At 34.4% G+C, this 12,061-nt stretch overlaps 1 protein-coding gene across 3 annotated transcripts in view; it reads left to right on the top strand.

Moving 5' to 3' along the window:
- The window catches only part of LOC121431933 (protein FAM13A-like), a 205,311-nt gene that overhangs the window by 171,864 nt on the left and 21,386 nt on the right, over positions 1–12,061 (top strand). For all 3 annotated transcript variants that reach the window (XM_041629710.1, XM_041629711.1, XM_041629712.1), the window contains 3 exons: positions 4,859–4,997; positions 9,238–9,319; positions 11,701–11,888. In XM_041629710.1, coding sequence (XP_041485644.1) covers positions 4,859–4,997; positions 9,238–9,319; positions 11,701–11,888 — 409 coding nt within the window. The remainder of the gene's footprint in view (positions 1–4,858; positions 4,998–9,237; positions 9,320–11,700; positions 11,889–12,061) is intronic.

Below are 12,061 nucleotides of genomic sequence, written 5' to 3' on the forward strand. Positions count from 1 at the left end.
ATTTCTAAATGTTTTGATTGTAGCGACCATAAACTATTACATTTCAAACTGAATAATTATGACATTTCTGACACTGAACTTCTTGGGTTTAAAAGCTTTCCTTCTGGACAGAAAGAAAGGAGTTTTTTTTCTCATGGTAAACAATCTAAAACAAAAGAAATATCTACAGGAATTCCTCAAGGTTGTATTTTAGGTCCCTTTGTTTTTCTAATTTTTGTCTCGCCTGCATAACAGAGTGAGAATATAGGTGCTGCTTTTCCGACGGCGGTGGCAGCAGCATCGATATCAAATCTTAACTGAAGGTTTTTGAAATGATAGCATAGCTTAGTAAATGGACCTAGTTCATGAAACTTGGACATAAGGCCAATAAAGTATTACTGAACATCCTGCCTGAGTTTCAGGTCACATTTCCAAGGTCAAAGGTCATTTACTGTCAATGCGCTTACCATGTTGGGGGAATTGATATAAAAATCTTAACCAAAGTTAACTTTTTGAAATGTCATAAATTTTGAAAGTTTAAGGATCTAGGTCATGAAACTTGGACATTTAGGTAATGATGTATCACTGAAGATCCTGCCTGAGTTGAAGGTCACATGACAAAGGTCAAAGGTAATTTATGGTCAACAAACTTTGGCCAATTGGGGGGTATTTGTTGAATTACCATGACAACTTTGAAAGTTTATGGATCTGATTCATAAAACTTAGAGGAAAGAGTAATCAAGTATTACTGAACATCCTGTGCAAGTTTCAGGTCACATGACCTAGGTCAAAGGTCATTTAAGGTCAATGAACTTCGGCCAAGTTGGGGGTATTTTTTGAATTACCATGATAACTTTGAAGGTATATTGGTCTAGTTCATAAAACTTGGACATAAGAGTAAACAAGCATCACTGAACATCCTGTGCGAGATTCAGGTTACATGATTAAAGTCAATGAACTTTGGCCATGTTGGAGGTAATTATTGAATTGCTGTCTTAACTTTCAAAGTTTATAGATATAGTTCATGAATTGTGGATATAGGATTAATCAAGTATCACAGTTCTTTTTATATTATGAGCCATTATAGTTGTTACATTGTCATTACCTCTTTTTGTTAATTTTGTGCTTTGTATATATTTTTTCGTGTGTCAGGACTATAATGTAGAACACCTTTTGGCTGATCATGTTTCATCTTTATCTGGAAGAGATATGTTGTACTAAATAAAAGTAAATAAATATATAAAAAAAACCTCTCAATCAGATTCAGATACCCTGCCAACACGGCACTAATCTTGGACCTCTTTCACTCTAACTTCACCAAACTTATGGATGTACATCAAAGTTGAAGAGGAATGTAGCCAAGCCTCCTGTATTAGCAAACAACCCCTTCTAATGTGTGGTTGCTTTGGAACACTGTCTGTAACCAGATTACAAGTGGCCCTGACCGTCTGGACGGATTGGGCAATCTGATAGCAAGTCTCCTGCACCCCAGGTTCAATCCTCTAGCCAGCCCCCACCATGGTCGCCTCGGTCCAGGCTCTCCTCAGATCATCGCATTTATATTCTCTCTTACCATTTTTACCATCTCAATATACAGGGAGGAGAGAAACGAGGCTAAGCTCCCCTACTTCATGGGCACCACCTGGTTCTCCTTGGAGGACAAAGGTTGACAATGTTGAGGCACTTCTCACTGCCCACACCCAAGGGAGCTCCAATATAAAAACTGGTGTCACCAGACACATCAAGTGTACCCTCCTGAGTTTCCCTGAGATTGCATTGCCGGTAGTCTTTGCTCAGTAGAGCACCAGGACTCTCTGGAGGCGGCAGTCATTCTTTACTATTCAGGCCGGACTGAAACATAGGCCCCTGACTTTGGTTAGCAATAAGGGGATAGTTTGCCTTGCATCCTGATTGGTACTCTCCACCGACCACTCGGGGCTTGGCTTAGATAGTTTTGCAGAACTCTCAAAAGATGATCTACTGGAAATTTTCTAATTTTTGTTTCAAAGTAACAACCTCTACATTCTTATCCAACCGGCCAAAGGGACTCATTTCACCTTTCACATACACTGTACTCGTATGTTATTTGCTCAAAGAACAATTGTATTTGAATGACCAAGGTTTTGAAATCATCCTCCAAACAAAATAACTAGTTGTTTATCCTTGTTTAAATGTAAACTGAAATCATTTCTTTTGTCCAGTTATGGACCTTGATAATGTATTTGCTTTGTACATAGAGACATTATTCATAATTGTGATATGCGCTATACAAGAACTGTTTATTATTATTATTATTGTACCTTTTTATAAATTGTTTTCTTGCATTAATATTATTCCTATCCCTATTGTTTTGATAAGTTGATTTCTTTTGTGTGTATAAAAATGTGTTTGAAGTGGCTATAATCATTACTGCACAGTATATTTAGACAGCTTACTTGCTTACGGCAATCATTGTACATTTATGTCCTGTTATCTGAAAATATAGACTTGTGACCAATAGGAATTTTCACATTATAGTTATGCATGTTTTAGTGTTAAAGCCTTACTTTTTTTTGGTGAAATACTTCCAGCTAAAACAAAATTGGCCCTTGTTTTGGACAATGGTTTACAAACTATGGCCATGTCTGAGGGACTATGATTTGTTATGTAAGTTTTCAATCCCTAACTGCAATTAATTATGCAATATCTTATAACATGCATTACATTAAATTTTGAGGCAGTTGACCCTTTTATGGTCATGCAAAAGATGATTTGAGTTATTTTCATATGCAACTTTGCACAAATATCTTTCTAATTTTAGATTAGAAGTAGTTCATTGCTACATGCTCAGTCATATAAGTGACATGGTGTTGCATTGTATTGTGAACACTTTCATCAAACCTCTCAAGACTGGCCCCAAACTTTAGCTTTAGTCAGACCCAAAGTAAAAGTATATTGATGGTTCTAAGCAAGAAATCCTCTTACCGGGCATGTATCTCTGTGATAGAACCAGGGAATTGTATTGTTAAGCAACTATTGTCATCCTTACAACTGCATCTAAGATATATAAGCTATTTAAAACTTTTATGCCCCGCAGATGAAGTGTGGAGGGGGCATTAACCCTAAGAAGACTGGGGGAGGGGCTGATTCCCCCCCCCATTCCACCGCCCCTGGTTTCAAAAATTAATCAATGGGAGCACAATTTCTTTTGCATATCGACCAAAAATGGACATTCTGAGCAGTTTTTTGTAATCACGAACGGTATAAGTAAATTAGTAAACAATTGATTCGAGCGGAAAATAAAAAGAGATTTCAGACCTGAGAAAGGGTTACTCTATCAATGTCTTGTGAATCATGAAAAGGATGGGTAATTGGGTATATACATGTACACACACATAGGCCTACTGTTCGATGGATACAAATTGAAATGCATTCCATTTTTAAATTTCACATGGATTATGATAAAAAAGAACATTAAATGTTAAACTGTTATCATTTTAATCATCATTAACATTGTCAACACTAGGTAACGATCAATAAAATTTTATTAACATTTATATTCTTTATTACCATTCGTATTATTATCATCGTTTTGATTATTATGTTCATCATTAGTATTATTTATATTTTTGTTACCAGCAGAAGCTCTTGATAAAAATGACATCCCCTCCAATACAAATCCTATTATCTAGAGGTTACTTGCACACGACCAACATACTTACTCCCCTGTATCATTAAACCATTTGCTTAGGCAGCAATTGCTCATATAAAATCGAAATTAAGACTATGCTTGATCCGGGCACCTATTAATGCATGCTTTGGCCACAACACACACATGTATCATCGTTCTTTATTACCATTATTGCATAATATCGTGTTATCTTGTAGTGACAACACAATTTTGGTTACCAAAATGAATTGATTTCATTTTCGGAAATACAAACCTTATTCAATTTTCTGATTAACGAACCTTATTTCGTTTCGGATTAACGAACTTTCAGAATTACGAACCTCATTTCGTCTTTGGATTGATGAACCTTCGGAATTACGAACCTCATTTCGTTTTCAGACTAACGAACCTTCGGAATTATGAACCTCATTTCGTTTTCGAACTAACGAACCTTCGGAATTACGAATCTTATTTCATTTTTAGATTAAGGAACCTTCGGAATTACGAACCTTCGGAAATACAAACCTTCGGAATAACGAACCTTCAGAATATTCGAACCATCAGAATAATGAAGCTACAGAATTACGAACATATGTGCGCCAAATTGGCACCTGTTGCCGTGGTTATCCATGCTATTTTATTCATGAGTCCACTCTTCAAACAGTAGACTCATGAATACAATTGCTTATCTTGCCATGGGAACAGGCGTCAATTTAGCATTGGACATTTTTAAACTCGCACCCGATACGCGCTAAATTAGGCGTAATTTATACAGGAAATCTGCATAAACCATGGATTCAACCATGTGTTTTCAAAACCACCTTTGTGAATTCGGGCCAATAAGTCCAACCAAAACACTATAAGAGGCTATTGTGTTTGAGCAAAAAAACATTTTTCAACCACAACCAAAATACCACTAATCCAGGCTGTAATCAACCATCATTCTCCGACTTAGAGTATATACTGTCATTCCTACACAAACCCAAAGTTTTTTGTATAATTTAAACCACTATGGTTGGTATACATTTGGTGGCATAGTGCTGGAGTATGAGACTAAATCATTCCATCCAGAATAATTTGTAATGGTATGGTTATACATTCTTTATTTATTTGATTCTGGCCATTCCTTTCTGACCTGAATGATTGCAATTATGATTGAGCTAACAGTTGATTTAGTGTTATTGATTTTGAATCCTAAATCTCTTTGTCTTTTTTTGGTTTGATGATCAGTTCTAGTAAGCGATCTGAGAGCTCACTGGAAGAAGAAGATCAGGTATCAGTTATCAAGAGATTAACAAGACAAGTTAGATCACTCAAGCAAAAGATTAAACAGTATGAAGAAGAATTTGAACGCCAGTATCATGCAAAGGTCAGTAACTTCTTTATAACAATAGTTATATTCACATGATTTTGCTTACTATGATGCACTGTGTAAACCCAGTCAAAGGTAGCAGTCTGTAAGTTTAGTTGAATATGAAATCACATTTATGGTTTATGCTCTATCCATGAGTCATACAGGGCTCCACTAGACACAATAATCAACTAAATAGAGTTTTTTTCTCAATATGCCTTGGTATGTGTAGTACCAAGTGGTCATAGATTCGTGATTTAATCATTGACTCTTACATGAAATAGAAAGTTAAATTGTTGTTGTGGACAATCATCATAATTTAAGGGGTGAGATCTGATGATTAGCCACTGTAACTACTAAATGCTATAAATATATCATTTATTTGGATTTTAAGATATTTAGTAATGGAGAGGTTTATTGATTGGTAAGCAATTTGGGCAGTAAGGGGTAAAAGCATGAGTGATTTTGGTATTGCCAAAAGGGACCTGGAAGAATTATTTATCTGCAGAAGTCATGGTGTAGAAGTGTGGAGGTTTTGATTGAAGTAATCTTCTACAGACCATTCTTGCTCACCTGACTGGATTGATGTTCTTTTATACATTTTCTAAATATTCAGATGAGTCAGTTTCTCTAAGATCATTTTTTAGGTATCGCCAGATTTTTTTTGAGAAATTGAAAACTATATATTTTTGGAAAGGTTATACAGTGCGTATAAAAAAAACGGGACAGATTTGAAAAGTCTATAAAGTATTTGTATCAAATTATGATCTCTATATTTTGGTGTCAATACGTGCTCCTGGGTCTTATCCTTCAACTGCAATCAAAACAATTTAGTTTTGTTCATGCTTGAGTGAACACGGAATGTTTTTGTCTGGGGTGAAAAAGGGGGCTTGCGCCAAAATGGCATAAAATGATAGATATGATGGTCAGACTTCTTGCTAATCAGCAGACTTCCTCTTAAGCTTTTCATTATCTTTGGCATAATTTTCACGCGGTCAAAATTCATATCCAAATCTACTTATTAGCTTGAATAGTTCTGTTGTTCCTTTTTAATATGTTCTCTTTTAGCTTTGAATATTCCTTCTTTAGGCAAGGAAATTTTTAAACCAAAGTATGGAAGAGCGTGTTTTTTTTTCTTCAAATCCTTTCATTGTGTGCTACAAAGGTTATGGCGCCTTTGAACAGTTGCATACTAAGGGGTAGGGGCTCGGGGTGCTCCTCCCCCCCCCAAAAAAAAAAATTATGACCAAGGAAAAAGGTTGGAAAGGAAAATGACAGAAAAATAGAAAGTGAAATATGATATCATTTTCTGAATATTATGTCAAAATCACAAAATTTGATATTTTAATAAAAAAAGTGATTTTTCTTTATTTTTGCTTGCTCGCTTCACAACTTTTTAATACATTTTACCCGATCTGCCATATCCTGCTCTTTCAAAATTGACTCAATACACCATTGCCATTGAAAGACATGCATCCGTTCCTGTTTGTCCCGTCAAGCACATAATTAAACTTGAAGGATCCAATAAACCCTTGAAAATAGGATTCATGTCTTTTATAGGTACAATAACATAATTTGTTTAACATAATAATTATCAAAAGTACCATAACATAATTTGTTTCACATAATAAAAGAATTTCAATAATTACAAATTCTCCCAATTAATAATGCAAATATTCTTACTTTGGGTTGACAAAAAGTCTCTTCTTTTCTTTCTTATGAAGGAAAAATCAAAGGTAAAAGAAGTTTGAATGAAAAATAATATAATTCAGGTAAAAAATTAAATTTGTAAATGAAATTTGACAGCATAATTCGAAAATTATGGCAAAGATAATGAAAAGATTAAAAAGAAGTCTGCTGATTAGCCAACAGTCTAATCATCAAATTTCCCATTTCTGTCATTTATGCACAAGCCTCTTTCTGAACCCCCGACAAAAACCTCCCGTGTTCGCTCAAGGATGAACAAAATTTATTTTTTCATATGGCATTTCAGAGATAAGATCTTAGAGCATCTATTAACATCAAAATATAGATATAATAATTTGAAAAAATATTTTTATAGACTTTTCAAAACTGTCCCGTTTTTTTTATACGCACTGTAGTATAAGGATTCAGAATTATAATGTTTCCATTTGCACCGTGACCTATATAGCCGCCATCTCAGATTTTCGAAATGGCCACCAAAAATTTCGACAATATCTTACCTTCTTGAGTAATCTAAAATCATGATTTTGATACCGAAACCACCTTTAATGAGGTCAACTTCATTCAAGAAAGAAAATCATTTTCATGATATTTTCTTTCTTTTTCTACGTATTTCCAGATTATGATTCCAAATTTGGTATTCCAAATTCAGCAACCTGAACATTCATGTACCTTGCACCATGTACCAGTGCGTCATACATGCTTTTACTATTAACTTAGCATGTGTTTCAGGTTACATGATAAAGATCAAAGGTCACATAGGGTCACTGAACTTTGACCATGTTGGGTTATCAACTTGAAATCTTAAACAAGCTTAAGTTTTGAAAGATCATAGCTTTGAGAGGGTATGGGTATTAAAGTATCACAGACCATTTTGCATGAGTTTCAAGTCACATGATCAAGTCACAGGTCATTTAGGGTTTTGCACTTTTACCGTGCTTGTGATTTCACTTCTCAAAATTTAACCAATGCTCAGATTTGATTCTTCAAGCTAGGCCTCATTTAGCAAGCCCATATTATTCATATAATGGCCATCAAGTTTCAGAAAATTGATAAATGAATTTCAGTTCTCCACTTGGAGGTAATTGGTCAATTAGGGGTCAAAATTAAGAAAATTAAATAGAGATTAGGAAACAAGTTCAGATTGTAGTCCGTCTATTGCCGAAAGTAATGCGACCTCTAAGAGTTGACGATTGCCTCCACGATCACCACGATGTACTAGAGAAGGTGAATATCATCGTAAAGAACTTCAGATAGTAGTGCATCTTTTTCGGTAACTCATGATACATCTAAGGGTTTATGATTGCCTCCGCCATCACCACGATATTGTAGAGAAGGTGAATATCATTGTAAACAACTTGGGATAGTAGTGCTTTAGAGCTGCACTTTCACACTTATCTAAATTTATTGTCAATGAGTGAGTTTGCATCCAGTCATGAACATCAATCACACATGATTGATGACGACGAATAGCATTTTAAGCTATCAGCTATTTATGACCTTATATGACTTTTAACTGACATATGCATGATTTAAATGCCCAGTGATCCATGTATTTGCATTTGATTTTTCATAAGCTTTGATACAAAACATGACGTGTTTATTACGTAAAATATGACAGTCATATATAAAAAGTGGGCGTGGCCTATAAAGGTCACTCTAACAAAAATGCCCAAGGGTGCCCAAGTGGCACCCATTGGATTCTTGAAGTAGACACCCTATACTACAACTTTCAGCCAAAAAATTGCATATATACCCAACTTGATGGTCATGCAATAATTTTGATCATATCTACCTGACTAATAAGTGATGTTTAATTACCCATATCATGATGTGCTATCAACACTTCAATCTTAACCAAGGATTATGTTTTGAAATGTCATCATAACTCTGAAAGTATAAGGACATAATATTTGATTAATGCTACATATATTTCAATGTACCTCTCGAGTATCACCAAATCGAATGGAATATCAGGCCATGGGGGTACTAAGAGAAGAACAATGGTCAATTGGTGTCAGTAAATTGTTGTCAAAGTATACATCGCCTGCAGTACACAAACCAATATACATGTACATGCAGGTATCGGTGCAAATGGAAACATTACTATTCTAATTCCTTATACAGTAAGTAACCTTTCCAAAAATGTATAATTTTACAGTTTCTCAAAAAAATCTGGCAAAATTACATAGTGAAACTGACTATTTTATATGTATTTTATCCTCTTTTTAATAAAAAAGAACAGCAAAAATAAATGAAGAGTCAATGGGGCACATATTCATCAAATTTTATGAAGATTATAATTTAAAAAAAAAGAATTACATGTGTAGTATATTTTACAATGTATTCTCTTGTAAAAATTATTCAGAGGTCATTCCCGATTCCCTACCAGTGTTTGTTGCTGAAATGTATTGCATTAATTAAAGTGCAGTTATTTTTTCGATACAATTTGATTTGGCCCTCTTTTTAGCCAAGTGATAACTATTTTATTATTATGGTATCACAATCATTGTAAATACATGTAATTTACTTGATACGATTTGATATTTTTCAGCCAAGCCATACTGAAAAACTAAGTCAACCAGAGATCAGGAAGATGATTGGAGAACTCAAGAGAGCTAATAAGCATCTCAAAGGTAATTCATTGAATAGCATGTTGATTTTTTTTCAGATCTCTCAATATAATAATGAAGTTCGTAACCATAATAACCGTTCCATCAGGAATTTTCATAAATGATATATCAAGTCTCGTCATAGAAGCTAAATGATTTTAGGTCCCAAACAATGGAATATGATTCCCCAAGTAATAACTAATTCACAATTTACATCTTCCTTTAGAAAACAGTATGAAAATTTTCTAGTAAATGATTATTGATTTGTACAATTGATGTCAATGTATCCCTGTACCATATCCCCCTCTCCCCTTTCAACATGTGTTTTTGTATTTTAAGTGTTATTTTTTTCCTATGTTGAATTTGTTACAGATTTTGTGTTTTATCAATACTGTTATTAATGTTGTGTTTCACTATACATCCATCATTACAGGATATTTATAACTGTCATGGAAAGCCTTATAATTGATTTTGCATTATTAAAGGTCAAGTCCACCTCAGAAAAATGTTGATTTGAATTAATAGAGCAAAATCAGACAAGCACAGTGCCGAAGATTTCATCAAAATCGGATGTAAAATAAGAAAATTATAACATTTCAAAGTTTCGCTTATTTTTAACAAAATAGTTATATGAACGAGCCAGTTACATCCAAATGAGAGAGTTGATGATGTCACTCACTCACTATTTCTTTTGTTTTTTATTGTTTGAATTATACAATATTTCAATTTTTACGAATTTGACGATTAGGACCTCCTTGCCTGAAGCACAAAATGTTAAAATAATGGAATTCTACGTGTTCAGGGAGGAATGAAACTTCATTTCACATGACAATGACGAGAAAATCAAAATATTTCATATTTCAAACAATAAAAAACAAAAGAAATAGTGAGTGAATAACATCATCGACTCTCTCATTTGGATGTAGCTGGCTCGTTCATATAACTGTTTTTGTGAAATGAAGCGAAATTTTGAAATGTCATAACTTTCTTATTTTACATCCGATTTTGATGAAATTTTCAGTGTTATGCTTGTTGATTTTTTTCTTTTTATTCAAATCAAGTTTTTGCTGGGGTGGACTTGTCCTTTAAATTGAAAAAGTAGAGAAAAAAAATGAAATTAGGTACATGTATAAACTAGAGTTGTATATTTAATTGATTTCATTAAACAGCTTCCCCTACTACATTTCCCAAATAAAATGATGTCTAATTCTTAGAGGGAATCAGATGTCAGAAATCATGTGGGTTTTTTTGTCTCGCCTGCATAGCAGAGCGAGACTATAGCAGACCTGCCTACCAGTACGTTTTTGCAATAAAAATACGGCAGTACGTTTTTTTATTTGTTTTTTTTTTCTTTTCTTTTTTACAAAATCGTAATTCATTGAGAAAAATCATCTTTAAATGTCTCTATTTCATAAAACTTGCACAAATATGGTTATTAGATCAATGTAATTTCAGGTAACTTTCTTTTTTTTCCATATACACATGTTTAAATGTTGTTGTTTTTTTATCTGCAAGAGCAGTGCACATTTTAGCTTGCATGCTGCTTGAGCACCGCGATGAGCAAGTGCGCCACGCATTTTATTATGAAATACACTCTTTTTTGGGGAAAAATACATTTTTTTATCACAGAATACACTTTTTTATTCCCAGAGGTTGGCAGGTCTGCTGTAGGTGCCTGACACTGGTGGTGCGGCGGCGTCAACATCAAATCTTAACCTAAGGTTAAGTTTTTGAAATGTCATAATAACTTAAAAAGTATATGGGCCTAGTTCATGAAATTTGGACATAAGGGTGATCAGATATTACTGAATTTTCCTGCCAGAGCTTTGGTCACATGACCAAGGTCAAAGGTCATTTAGGGTCAATGAACTTTTGGTCATGTTGAGGGTATTTTTTGATTCCCATCATAATTTTGAAATTTTATCAATCTGGTTCATGAAACTTGGACATAATCAATTATCACTGATCATTATTTATGAGTTTCAGGTCACATGACCAAAGTCAATAGTCATTTAGGGTCAATGAACTTAAATTATGTTGGGGAAGTCAAAACGAAAATCTTTGGTCTTGAAAAGATATAGTACTACTCATTGTTCCGTTGACTGATCATACCACTGACTGGCCTAAATCCAAATGGTGAATGGGGGGTTTAACCATTGTTTCATCCCCACACTTGAATAGTAAGATGTCATTAGTTTATGCCCACTGATTGATTTTTCCAAGTGATAGTACATTGTAGCCAATGCAATCAATCATAAACGTGTTTTATGTTCAGTCACTAAGCATCGTGTGGTGGACCCCTAGATCAGATGAAACAATGGAATCCAATTGAATTGGTGAGATTGAGTTGTATTGGGATGGTGGACTTACTCATGATGATGGCTTCTCTTTTCTTATTCCTTAAGCCTTGAAGATTGAAGCAAAGGAAAGTAAGAATCCACTCCATAGTACCCTTCCTGCTCGTCTATCTCCTAATGGTGAAGAGGAAGGGTCTTCCACCATTCATCTAGCTGGTCTGAAAGAAGCCCTCAACCTTGCCCAGAAACGACTCCAGGAGAAACGAGATGATGCTAAGAGAGGATTTGATGTGCTGGTTAGTGGTATAGTAAAGATGATAATGGTGGTGGAGATTGTGATGATGAGTGTGATGATGATGATGATGATGATGATGATAAGTGTGATGATGATGATGATGAGTGTGATGATGATGATGATGATGGTGATGATGATGATGAGTGTGATGATGATGAGTGTGATGATGATGAT

Source organism: Lytechinus variegatus, chromosome 18 (genome assembly GCF_018143015.1).
Source record: "Lytechinus variegatus isolate NC3 chromosome 18, Lvar_3.0, whole genome shotgun sequence".
NCBI classification, from domain to species: Eukaryota; Metazoa; Echinodermata; class Echinoidea; order Temnopleuroida; family Toxopneustidae; genus Lytechinus; species Lytechinus variegatus.